The following is an 18269-nucleotide window of genomic DNA, read 5'->3' as shown; positions in this document are numbered from 1 at the left end:
AAAGGTGACCTTTTTCTGTTGGAAACGGTGAAAGACATACCGCTAATAGGCGTCAACAAAGAATGAAATGTCAAACACAAGGTTGAAAAAAAACATACCATGCAACATCTTTTGAGCTGATAAGAGTCATCAGCAAGCTGTAAAAGAGACAGAGACGGTCAGAAGCACAAAAGGCAGAAAATGTAAAAAAAAAGGGAAGAGGTCCTAAGAGCCATCTCCTGCATAACTCAATAACCTTTTAAAATAGAGTTATCTAGGAAATCCAAAGAACCGTCTCCCGTATTGGCATTGCTTAAGCTTTTACTCATCACAAAGCTTCACATGATTCACAAATTTAGATCAAAATCGATACATTTGTTGAGAACCAGAGAAATTCAGAACTAAAATTAGAATTACACACAAGGCCAACATCAGATCATACAACATTCCTGTACTACACAAAACTAACATAACAATGAAATGTGCCTAAAATTCATCTACAAATCTACAACACAATAAATGGCTCTATGTATCAATAAATAGTCAAAAGACAGAGTACCTAATTTAAATAATGCAAATATCAATTGTAGTCTGGTTCATCACCTGTTTCCATATTTCCAATGGAACCAAAGACTCGCTACTCTTTGGTTCGGCATTATGATGGAAAAATGGCTCACTAAACTGGCTGCACTTCTTTTGTGAAGTAGCAGTCCTTCGATGCAGTTCTCGACCCAATTTTTATATTGGGTCATTCGGAAACAGCCACTTTGTGTTGCTAACACAAGGGTAAGGCCCCCTTAGCCGCAATTTGTGGGCGCCATCGAGGCGCTGGGGCAATGGCGTCCTTGTCCTTGTATTCTGGTTCAGCATCGGAATAGATAATAGAACATGAGCTGGATGCCCTCCGTATCTCTTTGAGTGCGTTCTTAAATTGATCCAACTCAGGTGCGTCAATTATGATTCCGTCAGGTCCTTTTAACATGGATATAACCAACTCCTTCAAAACAAAGGCTTTACCAAGAAGAAATCTGATCATATTCAGTTCTTGGTCATGACAGCGGCAATGGTAAATCCTGATTCGTTTGAGATGAGAATTGCAACATAAAGGAATCGTTTGAGTTAGTCCCCAGCTAAGAGCTTCCAGTGCAGCTGCATCAGAACTGTCTTGTTTATGCAAACCACATGGAGTGTCATCGCTCAAGTTATGGGCATAGTCAAAAAAACCCTGCAAACAACACACCATTTTGCATCAGAGTTAGGTTTATGCGAATAACATGTAGGGAAATCACGACCAAAGAAACCCTGCAAACAACACGCCATTTTGTAATACAGTCATATTTTTCCTTTAATGTCATTTTTTCTTAAGACACAAAATTGTCAACGTTTTGTCAATCTCCTAAATAATAATGCCGTGATTCTTAGGAATTGCTCCATATTCCATTTTCGGCCTATTCTTTAGGATTGCACATTTCCATTTTGATTATGTTTTTGTTGATATTATTCTCCTACTTTATCGGTAAGGCCCACCGCCTCACTCACAGCCTTAATCCTTGTGCATAAAGTAAATGGCACATTTCCAAAGAATCGGAGGGAGAAGCACGGAGAAGAAAATACGGACTAACCTCCATAAAAACAAGTTCTTCTAACAAAGGTGTACGATGAAGGATCAACAACAGCACAATATCCCATCTTCCAAAGCAATATGAATCACATAATGTATCCAGCTTCAAAGTTTTTAGATTACAAAACATAGGTAGTGGATCCTTCAACTTGGCAGCATAATAAAAACCCTTCAAAACAAAAACGTAGTGATTAGGCATTTTAAGACAGTTTCGATCCGGTACCTTGAGGCGGAACATGTACCACATCATCTTGTCTCTACACTCTGTATCTCACTTCTGTTGTCCCATTTGATTTTGGTGGCAAAACAATGTCAACAACACATCAACATTTCCCCACAACTACTTACGGTACAAGTTTTTCAGACCAATTTTACGTGTCTCTCAGATAAATTAGAAAATATGTCGTGAAGAAAATAAAAGTGGCACAAAGATAGTAACATATAAACCAGCGAGGATGAAAAAGGTGGAGAGACAAACCTTAGGAAACCATCCCCACAGAGATAAATATTTAACATTAGACAAAGGTCTTGCAAGACTAAGCTGGGTCATCAAAGTAGCCTCGAAATTGGGAAATACCGGATCGCGCACCAAGAGGGAAGCTTCGACCAGCGCATTCATATTTATATTATATTTAATTGCTAAATTGTCGGTATACATAAAATACTGCAAGTTAGGGGTGTCAATATGCACGAGGTCATTGCATTTCTCTTGTTCTGCATCTTTTCTGAAAACACTGTAAGAGATACTCTGAAGCGAATGTGAGGAAATGACGAGACGATCCGGCTTCTCCCAGAAACAATAAGTGATAGTGAGATCTTCCAGAGCAGGGCAGTTTGAAACTAGCCTAGTGACAAAGTTGTGGTCATTAAAAACAAAGGAATGGAGGTTAAGGATTTTCAAGTTAGGGAGACAAATGGGTGGGATTATAGTGCTACTGTTAATCTCAAGATTGGAATCAAGCGTCAACACCTCTAACGATTGGCGGGCAAAAAGTCCGGGGGGAAGCTTAAATTCAGCAGGGTTGGGTACATGAAAGGAGAGGTCAAGTTCCCTAAGGCCACAATGGGCTAACGGATAAGAGATCCATGCATAAAGACGGTCGGGTTCAAGGTTGGGGAAACAAGTTGCCCGACATCCGTGCTGACAACTATTCCAGGATCGAAGGAAAGTGGTTTTGTCCCCACCAGAACGAAGTCTAAACCTGATAAGAGGCTGCTGAGACTGAGAAAATTTATGCAGGACATTCTCGACAAATGACTCAAAAAGAGAGGAGCGCTCAACCAGATGGGGATGTTTTACACAATGTGATACAGGAGAATCATCCAAGTCCACACTAGTTATCCAACAGAAAGCTCGTGGCATTCTCTTGGACAGTACTTGGGACGCAGCAGCATCCTTGGTTGGGAGCCACGACAAAATTTGAGCCAATACCTCATCAGGTAAACTGGTTAATCTATCCGCAGAACGTTGGCATTTCAGTTTTCGGTCCATACTCGCCATCCTGACTCCTAATTTAAAAAATAAAAAATCAAGAAGAAAATAAACATCCAATTGAATTTGTTGATTCATACTGAGAAAGGCAATCAATTAAAAGACGGAGGGAGTATCAAATCAATTGCTAATAACAAAGCAGATTAAGATGAAGAAATTAAACAATCATAGAGAAGAAATCCTCCAAATCAATCTGCAATTGAATTTGATAATGACATGCTAACAAAATACACAACTAGTACTAGATAACAACCAAGCAGCACTGGAAATAACATCATTCGCATGAAAGATGATAACTTTATGGAAAAATAAGTGCAATTACATAAATCTCTCAAAATAAAAATAAAAATAAAAAACAGCATGTTGTTGTGATTTAGGTAGCACAGACACTTCTCCTAATCAGCCGTCCCGTGTCCGACACCGTGTCGGACACCGACACTCTTGGACACACGCCGAAACGTATCGGACACCTATAAAGCCGTATCTAACTTTCTACATTTATTCTGGCGCGTGTTCATGGTATTTGGGCCGTCCCCGGCGCGTGTACATGACATTATATATTTTATTAAATTTAAATAACGTGTCCCGTGTCCTAAATTTCATGGTATGTCGTGTCACGTGTCCGTGTCGTGACCGTTTTGGTGCTACCTAGGTTGTGAATCAACAAGAAGCAACTTTAACCAGATTCAGCAAAAGGGCAAATTTAATTTAGTTAAAACAATAAAGTATGACTTACATAAATCAAGTGAAGAAAATCAATTGCTAAAAACAAATCAGATTAAGAAGAAGAAGAAGAAGAAGTTGATGATTAGAAGCAATCAAGTCCTTATGGATGAACGATAACGATGATTACAGGAATAAAGGAATAAAATTTGATGATAAACAAGCAAAAAGGCAAGTTTTAGGGCAAATATTAAGGAAAGGGGGAATTAATCAAACCAATTATTTGATTTATTTTAATTTAATTTAATGATAAGTTACAAAATTATTCCTAAAATTTAAAGGTAAACAATTGATTATTCTTTGTGTTAAAAGTGAAGTAAGTAATAGAGACTAGATTTTGTGCCCGTACGTTGTACGGGTTATAATATTGATTCGTCTCTAATTGTATCTTCGCAATTGAGAAGCTATGTTTACTTTCTTAACATTAGTTTTCTTGTGAGAATGTGAGTATGAGTATATACAAATAAATTAACATTTTTTTTTTATGATTTGCGTATATAAAAGTTATAATCGCCATGCACGAGTAACTAAATAGAATTCTGTTTGTAAGTGAGCTTGTACAAATGTAGTTTTTTTTGCATCTGAAAAATTTAAGTTTTTCTTCGTAGAATAAATAACTAATGAGTTAAATAAAGGCCTTGACTAATTCAATATTAATACTTATATATTATACGGAGTATGTTATATGTTATATTTGAAGAATAATTTGAAATTATTATTATTTTAAATATTTTAAATTACAAAAATAATTGAAAAATCAAGTTTATATATTTTATTAAATTAATATAATTTTTATAAATTCTTCACTATAAGTATGGTAAGTAATATTAATTATAATATTATTGTTATTGAATATGATTGCTTTTGACAAATAAAATATACCATACCAATCTATATTTTGACATGTATTCTGATTCTACCTCGACCCGTGACCCGTATAAGCCCACCCATATTTAGTCTGACCCATATTCGAGTTTAACATGTATGAACCGCCTCACCAGCCGACCCATCCAGCCCGTTTGAGTGGTCTAGTCGTGTGGTAATTATCTAAATTTTGTAGTCTGACCCGTATTCGAGTTTAACATTTATGGCATCGATATATGATAGCTTCCGGACGCCATATCTACCCGAACGCGTAACAAAATAGACAAACTATCAAACTGACTTCCTAACTCAATAATTTCCTTCACAAATGGCCCGCATGTTTTAACGGACTTGTGCTTGACTTCAGCAAGTTAACCAGCTTGCCAATTTGCCTTGCCAATTTCAAGCTTAAAGCGGTAGCCTTGGCCTCCGCAAGGTGGAGTCCAAGCAAAATCCAAGTCCACGCATCATCTCAATAAACTCAAGTCAACAACACCCTTAGTCTTCTCCTATTATTTCTCCTCTGTTATTAGAGTTTGTGTTTACTTGAATCAATTGTATATTCCTTGTTTATAGGTTAGTTTCCTTGTTATTAGCTTCTGTTGACTTAACTCTACGCTTCCAGTTATCTAGCTTTAGTATATATATATGTAATATATATGTATCTTATGTAAACTTCCTAATCATCAATACAATCATCAAATCATTCAACTTTTTACACTTGTTCCGGGTATGAATTCCGAAGCAGGTTTGTTTACCACGCTAGCTTTGTCGAATAATGCCTCTTCTAGCCTTGACTGCTCTCCTCGGCCTCTCCTGCGACAATGAGCAAACTGAGGGCTTGGCTTTGTGCCAAGCGTACTCACTCCGACGCTCAAGTCGGTGAACTTATTTGTGATTAAGTAGTATGTAACTTGATTACGTGTATTGTAGAGAGATGAGAGAGAGATAATACCAATTTAAGTGGTTCTTAGGTTAGATTCTGGATCCCTTCCTCAATGAGGATTGAGGAGTATTTATAGACTTTCACCTTTTGTCACGTAGGTAGCCAAGTGGGCCAAGTGGCCCAGCAGGTGGAAAGATCGATCTACCCTCGGCCGAGGGACCTATGGCAGGCGGCGAGCACTGGTTGACTCCATGCCGAGGGTTCTTGGATATGAGTACGCGGGTATGTGCCCGGCCTGGTAGGTTGCCATGCCGAGACCAGTCGGGCAGGCCGAAAGGCTGCATCGGCTGGGATGTCTAAGTCATTGGCTTGCTGTGGATATCTTTGACCTCGTTCAATATGTTGACTTGGTCAGCGGTGCAGAATATGCCCCATCAATTTGCCCCCAGCGTAGTCTATGCCGTGGTATGGGCTCCGATGTATGCTGAGTGTATATTCTGTGCAAGTGAAAATTTTCTGCCCCGGCTTTTTCTCCTTCGGCTTACTTCTGTACAGGCCGTACCGTATCCCCCCTCCACATGGATGTGTAATGGACATCAAAATGTGGAAGAGAAGGTGATCTTTGGCCGGCGGACCCAAGGTTGAGAGTGCCGGTGTATTTTTGATTGCCCCGGCCGGTGCTGCCTAGCTTGGTTAGTCGTGTTGCCGGCGGAGAATAGATACTTTAGGAGTTTTGCTGAGGAAGATGAATAGGCAAAGGGATATGAAGGGGCGTGTTGAAGACGCTTGGTTACTGTTGCTTTGATTGACATTCAACTGTTGCGTCGATTGACATTCCGTGTACGCATGCCTGACATGTGTCTCTTCGTTGATTGGCTGACGCTTCATGGGCTGCGTTTTGATTGGTCCTCCTTTATGGGCCTTTGCCTATAAATACCAGATCTTTGAAGTGAAATTGGTTAACAATTTCATTCATTCTAAAAATTTTCTTCTTTCCAAAACTCCAAGTCTTTCCCTCTCTTCCGATCTTCAGAATTTTTACGTCGGCGTAGCACTTTTCTTCAAGGTAAACCAAAAAACCTTTTCAACTTTTTGTTTTGTTTAAGTAATTGTTGTGAACCATGTCTTCTACTGACGCCGGTCCCAGTACCCGTGCGCCGGGGTTCCCCGTCGCGTTTTGATGAGGAGGAGGCGGTAGCCGCAATTCCGTTAAGGTCGAGGGGCCCTAGGTCTCCTTCCCCGAAGTTGACCGCGAGTTCGGAGCAGCGGTGGGAGGATGATGACGATGATGAGGAAAGGAATCCTTCCGGTGCGGAGAGGGCGACAGTCTTGCATCATTACGATGCCTGTACCATCGGCCCCAATCGTGCTTGGACCGATGGGCTCGCCCGCTGCTCTGGCTCTGAATTTTTCGAAGAGCACTTCTTTTTTGGCAAGGGGTACAACATTGTCATCCCTAGAGAGGATCGGGCCGTCTGTTGCCCTCCTCGGGTCACATCGGCGTATATATGAGACACCTGGAGTATGGTCTCCGGTTTCCTCTCAATATTTACGTCTCTACCATAATACAAAGCGATGAACGTTGCGGTGGCGCAGCTTCACCCGTTTGCCGTTAGGACTATAGTCGGCTTCGTGTGGCTGTGTCGCTTCAGGGGGGTGATCCCAACGGTGAACTTATTCCGCCGAATTCATTTTCTTCGAATGAATGTTCAAGGTGGCCGGGGGTGGTATAGCGTCCAGACTGAGCCAGGCTTTCTCACCGTGCCTAAGCTCACCTCTTGCAAGGGCTGGAAGGAACGGTGGGTGTATGTCGAGGTCCCAGATGATTATCCGTTGCCTCGGTCTTTTGAGCATCGCGTCAACTTGCGGTGCGAGAGCAAAGGGGAGCGTGAGAAGATGATCCCCAAGGGCAAGAATAAGATGGACGCCGGGAATGTCTATCTTAATGAGGACGAGAAAGGTGCATCGAAGCTTTTCGAGGTCGATGATGATGGGGTGCCGAAGGTTTGGTTGCCCCCGACGCAAATCATCTTGATGGACGAGCCGCTTTGCTATGTCGGCCTCATACCGGCCCTAGCACAGGGTGAGTGGGGTCGGTGTGAGGCCCATTTCTGCTTTAATGTTTTTCGTTGTTTGTATCTTGACATGTCCCTTTGTCTAAGTTTTACTTTGTTTCTTTTACAGAGCACTTTGGTCCCGAACTGTCTGAGCAACTCCTCGAGAAGATGGGGCTGGACAAAGACGGAAACGTTAAGGAGAAGAATCCGAAGGTCGATGTGCATGACCGCCGTCCGTCGCCTACTGACCTCCTGAAGGGCTTGGACGAGACGGCGGCCCAGGCCAAGGTAGCTGCTGCCTTGCCTCGCCGGGTCCGAAAATCCAAGTCTACGGCGGCGACGGTGTCAACCTCAGTTACGCCTCAACCAGAGGTGGAGGTCGTTGACATTGTCGATGGAGAGGATTCCGATGCTGAGGGGTCTCCGCTTAGGCGTAAGAGGAAAAGATCTCCCCATGCCGCCGATGCGTCTGCTTCCGTCGCTCATGTTAATGCGGCAGTAGCCGAGGAAACGGGGTCAACCGGCCAAGAAGAGCAAGCCCTCCGACAGATCTAACTTGCGGCTCAGTTAGCGGCTCATTAGATATACCGATGACCGGCTCTCTGGTATGTCCATGAACGTTGACGTGGACTCTTTGGTTGAATTTTTGTAGATCAACGGCGCGATCCGTCCCAATTCGAGCGGCGAGTTGAGAAGAGGCCCGTACGGACGGCGGGAAAAATGCCGACTCCGTACTCGCGTCGATATCCAACGACCGGCTCATAGCGGAGGGTACAAAGTCGAGCAAGAAGGTTGGGATTTGGTCCGCAGGCGGTCGGCTCTCGTATTAGGGAGCAAGAAAAGGCTTTGGCCGAGACGGGACCGTTGATAGAGCGGTGAGGCTCGATGTTGTTGCCGCAAAGGGGTGGCGGGAAGGCTAAGAATGACCTCCTTGCCGCACTGGCGGGTCGAGGAAATTGAGAAGTCGCTGTCGGCCGAGAAGGCCAAGGTAGAGGTGCGATTCCGCCGCCGCCAAGGTCGAAGGAGGAACGGGACAGTACAAGGGCGGCTACGACGTTGTTGTCGCCCAAAGGGAGGAGTCGAAAAGGGCGTATCGGCTCAGCGAGTCGCATAGGGAGACTAGTGCTATCCTTGCCCAAAGGGAGAAGGATATTGAGACACTTCAAAGCACGATTCTCCCTCGCATGTGTGCTCGATATAGGGACTGACCGAAGAAGCTTTCGGGGAGGTGATAGATGAGGTCTATCCAGGATGGCTCCTTTCGTGGACAAAATTTGACGAGCTGTTCGACGATAGGCTCGAGGCTAAAGAGAAGGCTGCGGCGGATAAGGCTGCCGAGGATGCGAGGGCCAAGAAGGAGGAGGAGGCGACCGCTGCAAAGGCGGCCCTTGCAGAGAAGGCAGCTGAGGATGCTAAGGCAGCTAAGAAAGCTGCGGCGGATAAGGCAGCTGAGGATGCTAAGGCAGCTAAGAAAGCTGCGGCGGATAAGGCAGCTGAGGATGCTAAGGCAGCTAAGAAAGCTGCGGCGGATAAGGCAGCTGAGGATGCTAAGGTTGCCAAGAAAGCCGAGGATGCTAAGGCTGCCCAGATTGCATCTAAGTCGCTCACCGAGGGTAACGCGATGGCGATGGCGGTAAGGGCAAGCAAAGAACGAGGCATAGGGAGACGGGCGGTCGTCACCGAGGCTCACCGGCGTCTCGGATAGCTTCAGCTATTCGGGGCCAACTATTAAGCCTTTTCTCCCTGCCATCCTTTTGGCGCTTCAAAGAACCGATCCGTAACCTTTTGCTTTACTTTTCTTTGTATTTTGTAAGACCTTGGTAGGTAGAGTCTTGGCTTATCCCAAAGGGGACGGCCGTCGTCTGTATTTCTCCTTCTTGTAACTTCGTTATCTTTTCCTTAATGAGATTTTGCTTGCTTTGCCTCTGGCTTGGCCGAGGCCTTTTGATTTATTCCTTCACTTGTCTTCTTGCGTTAATTAATTGAGCGCTTTTCGTTTTTACCTTTGGCTTTAGCCGAGGCAGTTAGAATGCGTATCTCAACTGTGTTTAACGTCTTTAAGCTCGGTCTTAATTTGCCGAGAGCAGTTGCGTTAATTAATTGAGCGCTTTTTCGTTTTTACCTTCGGCTTGGCCGAGGCAGTTAGAATGCGTATCTCAACTGTGTTTAACGTCTTTAAGCTCGGTCTTAATTTGCCGAGGGCAGTCGCGTTTCACTCGTCTCTTCCCGGCCGATTCACGGGGCAACGGAGTTTACGTTTTGACCGCCGTTGAACGTATGTTAGCATAACGGCTCGTCCCCTCGTCACTCCCGTTAAAGGTAGGGATGATCGAGGTTTTGGCTCTGTCTGCTTTGTGTACATATGTTAGTATGCCTTCGATTGGGGTGGATTAACACTTCGATGAAAAACTTGGATGATTCCTCATTAGATATGAATATGCATTGGGGTGCCAACAATTTGTTTTGGGCAACTCATTTGTTATACAAAGTATTTCGAGATTGTCGGTGTTCCAATGGCTCATCAAAGGTATATCTCCCATGTCCGTCAGCCGGTATGTACCCGGCCTCATTTCTTCAACTACCTTGTAGGGACCCTCCCGATTGGCCGTCAACTTGCCATGGATGTTTCCTTTGTTGGTGGCGGCTGACTTCCTTAGGACCAGATCTCCTACTTTTAAGTCCCTTTTGTGGACTCTTCGGTTGTAGGCCCTTTTCATTCGGCTCGATATCTTTGCTAAGTTAAGGCGTCTTTGTATCTCGGCTTTCTTCGACCAGGTCCGGGGAGGTTCTTAGGCCTTCCTCGTTTTCATCCGGGTTAAAAGTGGCCGTTCTGAATGTTGGCACCGTTGCTTCAATCGGCGGGGATCGCCGGACCGTAGACTAGGTGAAAAGGACTGCACCCGTTGCTTCTTTCTCCGTGGTCCGGAGGGACCATAGTACGCCGGGTAGCTCATCGGCCCATCTTCCCTTGAGGTCTTCAACTGTCTTCTTCAAGCCGTTGAGGATCGTTTTATTGGTCGCCTCACTTTGTCCCCGTTTCGGGGGGGGTGGTGAGACGGAGGAGTATGCAAATTTGATGCCGAGTTCTTCCAACCAGCTCATTATTGTGTCACTCCAAAATTCTCGGCCATGGTCGAACACCATGACTTGGGGTAACCCAAAGCGAGTTATGACATTTTCCCGGATCACCTTTTTCTTACGGCCGCGCAGATTTTTGCAGACACGCCACGGCCTCGGCCTCAACCCATTTGGTGAAGTAGTCGACGGCGACGATTAGGAACTTTCTTCCTCCGGATGCCGTTGGAAATGGCCCTAGTAGATCCATTCCCCACTGTGCAAAGGGAAGGGGATTAAGCACTTTGGTTGCGAGTCTCGGGAAGGTGCGTGTATCACCGGAGCGTGCATCCGCATTTGTTGCATTTTCGGTTTTGTTTCGGAATCTTCAAGCATGGTGGGCCGAAGTAGCCGGCTCGGAGAGCTTTGTGGGCTAGTGTTCTTGCCCCCATGTGATGACCACAGATGCCTTCGTGTATCTCACAAGATTAGCTCTGCATCGGCTGGACCGACACATTTCAGGAGTGGCCTTGTCACGGACCTCTTGTATAACTCTCCTTCAAACACCAAGTACCTTCTTTGCGATCCTCTTTATCTTTTGCGAGAGGTTGCGGTCCCCTGGTAATTCGTTTGACAGTTTATACCTCTTTATCGGAGTCATCCATGTCGTCTCGGCTTCCACGTCGCACACCATGCCGATGGTTTCGTCAATGCTTTTAGCGTTCGATGTCCACCAAAGACGGTTGGTGATATTCTTTATGGTTGAACTGGCCAGCTTTGAGAGAGCGTCGGCCCGGTTGTTCTCGGACACAGGGATGTGTCGCATTTTGAATGACTTCAATTTTGAGGTCTCGGCTTTTACCTTTTCCAGGTATCTTACCATCCCATCGTCCCGAGCCTCGTACTCTCCTTCGTATTGGTTAGTTACCAAGAGAGAGTCTGTTTTCAAAATGATGTGTTACGCCGGCGGCTACGGCTAACTCAACTCCGGTTATCACCGCCTCATATTCGGATTCGTTGTTTGAGGTCGAGAAGGTAAACTTCAAAGCGTACTCGAACTCGTCCCCGTTTGGGCTGATGATAAGGATGCTGGCTCCCGAGCCGTTCGTTGTGGAGGATCCATCGGTATATACCTCCCACATGCCGGGACACGACTCTTCCTGATACGTGCACTCGGCCAAGAAGTCGCGGCCTTTGCCCCTTTATCGAAGGCCTCGGTTTGTATTGAATGCGAAGCCGGATAGCTCCTTGCCCATTTGATAAGTCTGCTGATTGTTCGAATTTTTCAATGCTTTTTCCAACTGGTCGTCGGTTAAGACCGTCATGGGATGTGCGTCGAAGTAGGGTTTCAACTTCCTTGCGGCAACAACCACGGCAAAGGCCGCTTTTTCAATCAGCGGGTAGTTTCTCTCGGCGGGCAACATGAGTGTATGGTGATAAAGTATATTGAGTCTTCTTTGCTTGTTTTCTTCCCGACGATTACGGAGCGACCGTGGCGAGGTTCTTGCTAAATATAGATATAGCGTTTCCCCGGCGTCGGTCCGGACGGGGTCGGGAGAGTTTGCGGGTGGGCCTTGAGTTGTTTGAAAGCCGTGCTCTGTTCCTCCCCAGTGAAGTCTTTATTCCCTTTTAGCACTTTGAAGAATGGGGTGCTCTTGTCGGCTGACCGAGAGATAAAACGGGCAAGGGCCGCCATCCTCCCGGTCGAGATCATAACCTCTTTGCGATTCCTCGGCTCCGGCAGGTCTAGAATTGCTTGGACTTTCTCTGGATTGGCATCAATTCCCCTGGCGCTAACAAGTACGCCGAGGAATTTGCCGGCCCGGACACCGAAGTTGCACTTTGTAGGGTTAAGCTTCATCTTGTATTTCCTTAGTGAACAAAATGTCTCGTGTAAATCGGCTAGGTGCTCGCCGTCGGACTTGCTCTTGACAATAGCATCGTCGACGTAAGCCTCAATGTTTCGCCCTTTTTGATTTTGGAACACTTTGTCCACCAGTCTTGTGTAAGTCGCGCGGCGTTTTCAAACCAAACGGCATCATCTTGTACATGTAGGTGCCGTGTATGGTGATGAATGCGCATTTAGGCATGTCTTCCTCTGCCATGAATACCTGATGGTATCCTGAAAAGGCGTCGAGCAGGCTCAGCATTGTGTAGCCTGCCGTTGCGTCTATTAAACTATCTATCCGAGGCAAGGGGTAGCAATCTTTCGGGCATGCTTTATTAAGTTGCGTAAAATCAACACACATCCTCCACCCCCCTGATGACTTTTTAACCATTACAACATTAGCTAGCCATTCGGGGTATGTACAAGGGATGATAAAGCCTGCATCTAACAACTTATCAACCTCGGCCTTGATGGCATCTTCCTTTTCGGCCGAGGAGTTTCTCATCCTCTGCTTCACAGGGCGAGCGCTGGGGAGTACGTTCAGCTTGTGAACGATGACTTCTCGGCTTACACCTGGCATCTCGGCGGCTGAGTACGCAAAGACGTCTTTGTTCCTTCTCGGCCAGGTCAGGAGATCGGCCCTGAATTTTGGTTCCGGCCGACAAGCGATCACGGTGCGTCCTGGATCAATCTCTATCTGCTGTCTCAACCCCTTCGACCATGGCGCGTGGTTGGTGCTCATCGGTTCGTCCTCTGTCTTAAGGATGGGTTCTTCCCTTTTTCCTCTTTCTTTGCCACTTTGAAGGATTGCATGTTGCATCCTCTGGCCGATATTTGGACGTTGACCACCTCGTCTTTTTCGTTCTTTGAGACGAGTTTATGAACCTCCCCGCGGTCCGAGATATACATCGGTGTCGGGGCCGGATGGACATTACAAAGCATCGACCTCACTCGGGGTGATACGACCGATGAGAACGTTGTATGCGGATGAGCCGTCGATGACCACGAACTCGGACATCACATTCTTGGCCGCGTCGGATTGGCCGAACATCACTGGTAACTTGATAGACCCCGGGGGACCAAGCTGCCCGGAGAAGTGTACAATGGGTTGGTGCATGGGCTAAGGTCCGCAATTTTCGGCCGAGCCCCGAAAGCACTCCCCGAACATGATGTTCGTGTAAGCACCCGTGTCAATCGGGCATCTCATGACCAGGTGGTTAGCTATGTCTAAGTGGACTACGAGTGGGTCGCTATGTGGGGCGATGATTCCTTCGTAGTCCTCCTTCCCAATAGTTATGTTCGGGATGTTGGAAGCCGGGGGCATTTGTAGTGGGCACGAAGTTGTGGCTTTGATACGATCCGTTCGAGTCCGTTTGTGTCGCGAGCGGATCCGCCGTTCTCGTTTCCCCGATGACAACATGAATTGTCCCTATCCGTTCAAAGACGGATTTTTATCGAGCCACCGGTGTTAGTCTTTTGGCCTCCGGCAATATACTTGCCGAGGCTCCCTTTTCGGATCAGCTCTTCAATGGCATTCTTCAAATGCGCGATCGTTGGTTAAGTGACCGGTGTGGCGTGGTACTCACAAGATGCGGGCTCGTGTCACCGTCCCCCTAGGTTTGGGGGCCTTTCCCATTTCGCCCCTCGTTTTACGCTCGGGGAGAAGACCTCGGCGGCCGATACGACCGGGGGGTGTGATCTTTGTACTTCTTATGGTAGTACGGACTGAACTCCCCGGCGTCCGCGGGTTACGCTTCGGCGGGCTGTCGGTTCGTGACCTATTATTGTCACGGCGCCCTTCGTCCGGGTTGTCCTCCCGGTGGCTCTTTCTTTCGAGTGCCGGCCTCGCCGTGGCCTATCCATATTTTGTGATAGTCTTCGACCTTAATGGCACAGTCGGCCAATTTCTGGCGGACTCAAGGCTCGAGCCACCGCACTTGATGAGCTCGTTTTTCAAGTCCCCTGCGGGAGGCCTTTCATCGGCGCGAAGGCCGCTAGTTCGCATTTGTTCGGCTCCTAATCTGCTGAACCCCGGCATCGAACCTCTTCACGTAGCTTCGGAGTGACTCGCCTCCCCTCTGCTGATGGTCGGGAGATCCGATGTCTCAACGGCTCTCCTTTTATTGGTAGAGTACTGGGCCAAACGCGTCTCTTAGGTCGGAATAGGAGTATACCGACCCATCGGGTAGCCCCTTGTACCAGCTTTGCGCCATTCCAACCAAGGTCGTTGGGAAAATTCGGCACCAGACCTCGTCAGGTTGCTCCCACACCGACATGTGAGACTCGAAAGCCTCGGCATGATCGGTTGGGTCGCCCTCTCCTTTGTATGATATAGACGGTAGCTTTAGCTTCGGTGGCACCTGGGTCTCTAGGACGTAGGCACTGAGGGGCTGTCTGACCACGTGTCTAATGACACGCGGCGATCGGCTCCTCGCATCCCTAGTCCGGTCCCTCTCCCCGTGGCGGGAAGGGCTTCTTCTCCGACTCTGGTGAGTCGGACTCCTTCTTCGACTACGGTGAGTCGGACTCCTTCTTCGACTCGGTGAGTCGGACTCCTTCTCCGACTACGGTGAGTCGGACTCCTCTCGCCGTGCGGGGCATGCCTCGTGGGCGTCGCGGCGACATCGTCCTTCCGCGAGTGCGGGAAGGGCTTAGTTCTACCACGACACACACAGGCTCCCGGCGTCTTGGTAGGTTCAGCCTCTCTTAGCGCTTCGTTCAGGTTTCTCGGAGTCACCTTTTGGGCCCTAGCTTCCTGGACGGGTCCCGCCGCTCTTGTCGGTGTGACAGTGTGGCAGCCTTGGCTGACGACAATCGAGTCGGGAGCGCCGGCTTTCTTTGCATCAACCACACGCCCCATGACGGTGACCTGGTCGGCGGGCGTGGCGTATCGGCATTATTGGCATCCCGAACTCCGGTTGAATTATCCGGTGGTGGAGGGCGCACAACCTGAAGTGTGGACGGTATCCTGCGGGTGGAGGGGCTCTTGATTCTGAACACCTCTTGTTCTTTTGACATCTTCTTAGCTTTTTGGGTGGGTTTCTTTTTTTTTTTTTTTTTTTTTTTTTTTTTTTTTTTGTGTTTGGGAATGACTAGCTTCTAGTATCTCGTATTCCCACGAGACGGCGCCAATTGTTCCGGGTATGAATTCGAAGCGGGTTTGTTTACCACGCTAGCTTTGTCGAATAATGCCTCTTCTAGCCTTAATTGCTCTCCTCGGCCTCTCCTGCGACAATGAGCAAAGCGAGGGCTTGGCTTTGTGCCAAGCGTACTCACTCCGACGCTCAAGTCGGTGAACTTCTTGTGATTAAGTAGTATGTAACTTGATTACGTGTATTGTAGAGAGATGAGAGAGATAATACCAATTTAAGTGGTTCTTAGGTTAGATTCTGGATCCCTTCCTCAATGAGGATTGAGGAGTATTTATAGACTTTCACCTTTTGTCACGTGGTAGCCAAGTGGGCCAAGTGGCCCGGCAGGTGGAAAGACCGATCTACCCTCGGTCGAGGGACCTATGGCGGCCGGCGAGCCTGGTTGACTCCATCCGAGGGTTCTTGGATATGAGTACGCGGGTATGTGCCCGGCTGGTAGGTTGCCATGCCGAGACCAGGGCGGGGCCGAAAGGTCGCATCGACTGGGATGTCTAAGTCATTGGCTTGCTGTGGATATCTTTGACCTCGTTCAATATGTTGACTTGGTCAGCGGTGCAGAATATGCCCCATCAACACTCATCCACATAGATACTCATTTTGTTCCACACCCGCTGCGCTGTGCATATGGGCATTGATCCAGAGCATGGAGGTCAGTTTCAATCGCTCTATTACACTTGCCACACGTCGGATTAATTCCAGTAACTCGTGTATGAAAGTTTCCACCATTTGGAATCGCATCTACACACCCGCCACATGAAAGTTCATATGCCAGCGGATAAAGTTATATCTCATCTTGACCGAATACTCGCCATCTTTCGCATAATGCCATGTAATCTCGTCCTCTCCCGAATCTGGACTGATAGGTTCGATTAAAGTCCGATTTATTTTTCTGACATCCCCATAGACCCCGTTATTCCATTCTGCCACAATCGCATCCTTTGCGTACACGGTGACCGACCGGAAAGGACGAAGGAGCTGGCATCGTCCATTGATCGCCCAGAACCGAACCTTCTCCCTATCTCTAATCAACCATCGACATCCTTTCAATGGTACTTATATTAATTTACACCCCGTATGCATATGATTAATCACCAGGAGGGGATCTATATGACATGGAAGGAGAGGAGCATTATGGGATGGGAGGGATAGATTCATGGAAATTTTCATATGAAAAAGTTTGGCCAATGGTACTTATATAAGATGGCGATATGAGCACCTAGTATCCTATTGATACTAAAATTTAGCATTAAAGCCGCCTTGCAAAACTCAATCTTTATCTTTTTTGTAATTTACTTATCTCTTATTTGATTAGCTCAAAATAATTATCTTCAACTGAGTTTATTATTAAAAATAAAAATCGTAATTATCTTCAGTTGAGTTTATTATTAAAAATAAAAATCGTGTTTTAAAAAAGTTGGAGTCTCTAGAATTGCCTGAAAAAAGCCTCTTTTATATATATATATTGATTACTTTTTCGTCAATGGCGATAATGGCCGTAGCTGAAAACGGCGTCGTTTCGAGTGAACAACACTACGAAACGACTGATCTTGAGCGATCAAACGGAAATGAGATGATCAATACTTTGAAACCAGTGTGTGCAAAACGACGTCGTGGAGGAGAAGATTACTGTTAAGGAGGTGAATGATGAAAGTAATGTTAAGAGTGATGATCATGAGAGGAGGAATTGGAGGAAAAGTTATCAAAGTTAAACCCTATGGCTAAGGAGTTTGTTCGATTATCAGCAATTAGTCTTGCTGAAGACGGGTCGGAGCAAGTGACGGATAATGCCACTTACAAAACGGATAGGGGGGACAAGGTGGGGTACCCCATGTGCTTCCCTCTCTCCTCTATTTGGGTCATTTGTGAGGGAAAATGGTATCCGTCACTCCAAACTGACAGATACATGCCGTCACAAATGAGATTTTTTGGATTATCAGTATATTGGTGGGAGAAGGGCAATTTGATTGATTGCTTAGTAATTGATTTTTATTAATTCGTTCGTCTCAATTGATTCTTTACGTTTGATTAAAATACTCGGCACGGATGAATAAAAACGTAAAGAATCAGATGAGTCGGAGTAGTTATTTAAGGGACGTGCTTTTTCACATACGCATTTTACTCTTTTATCTACGTTTTTTACAAGTTTACCCTTGTCATTTTTCCCTTCCTCATTCATTTAATTTTTATTTAAGGGAAAATTAATAAAAATTGTATGTGAAAGGGTAAAGTTTGTATGTAAAAAAGTAATTCTGTTATTTAATTGAAATAAAGTTTTTGTTTTGATTGTGTTTGTGATGGTTTGGGTGTGTAGAGGAAGAATAATCAAGCTAATGTAGAGAAGAAGATGAATTGCAGGAGTTATATGGCTCAACGGGAAAAGATAATTCGGCGAACTTTGTATGTTTCAGACATTGATCAGCAGATAGTCACGAGTTCTTTTTTTTTCGAGAGAAAAGAACAATTCATTAATAGAATGCCATACGGCACTTACAAAGAATAATTATAATCGAAAACAAATCTAATGGAAACCAAAGAAAAATAATTTTTTTATAA

The 18269-nt window shown here is 46.0% G+C and overlaps 1 protein-coding gene across 2 annotated transcripts; it reads right to left on the bottom strand.

The window, feature by feature from the left end:
- Window positions 1-370: 370 nt before the first annotated feature.
- On the bottom strand, window positions 371-17452 carry LOC141606546 (F-box/LRR-repeat protein At4g14103-like). 2 transcript variants are annotated; one of them, XM_074425716.1, is made up of 4 exons: window positions 17187-17452; window positions 2079-3109; window positions 1602-1769; window positions 371-1204 (listed from the first exon to the last, which is right to left on the bottom strand). In XM_074425716.1, exons 2-4 carry the CDS (start codon window positions 3099-3101, stop codon window positions 755-757), a joined length of 1641 nt encoding a protein of 546 aa, XP_074281817.1. In that variant the 5' UTR covers window positions 3102-3109; window positions 17187-17452; the 3' UTR covers window positions 371-754. The 2 variants fall into 2 exon arrangements, with proteins under 2 accessions (XP_074281817.1, XP_074281818.1); XM_074425717.1 differs by lacking the exon at window positions 17187-17452 and adding an exon at window positions 3829-4027.
- Window positions 17453-18269: the final 817 nt, after the last annotated feature.

Source organism: Silene latifolia, chromosome 10, assembly GCF_048544455.1.
Source record: "Silene latifolia isolate original U9 population chromosome 10, ASM4854445v1, whole genome shotgun sequence".
NCBI lineage: Eukaryota > Viridiplantae > Streptophyta > Magnoliopsida > Caryophyllales > Caryophyllaceae > Silene > Silene latifolia.
Note: the sequence above shows the minus strand (reverse complement) of the source record. Positions and strands in the feature narration are given on the sequence as shown.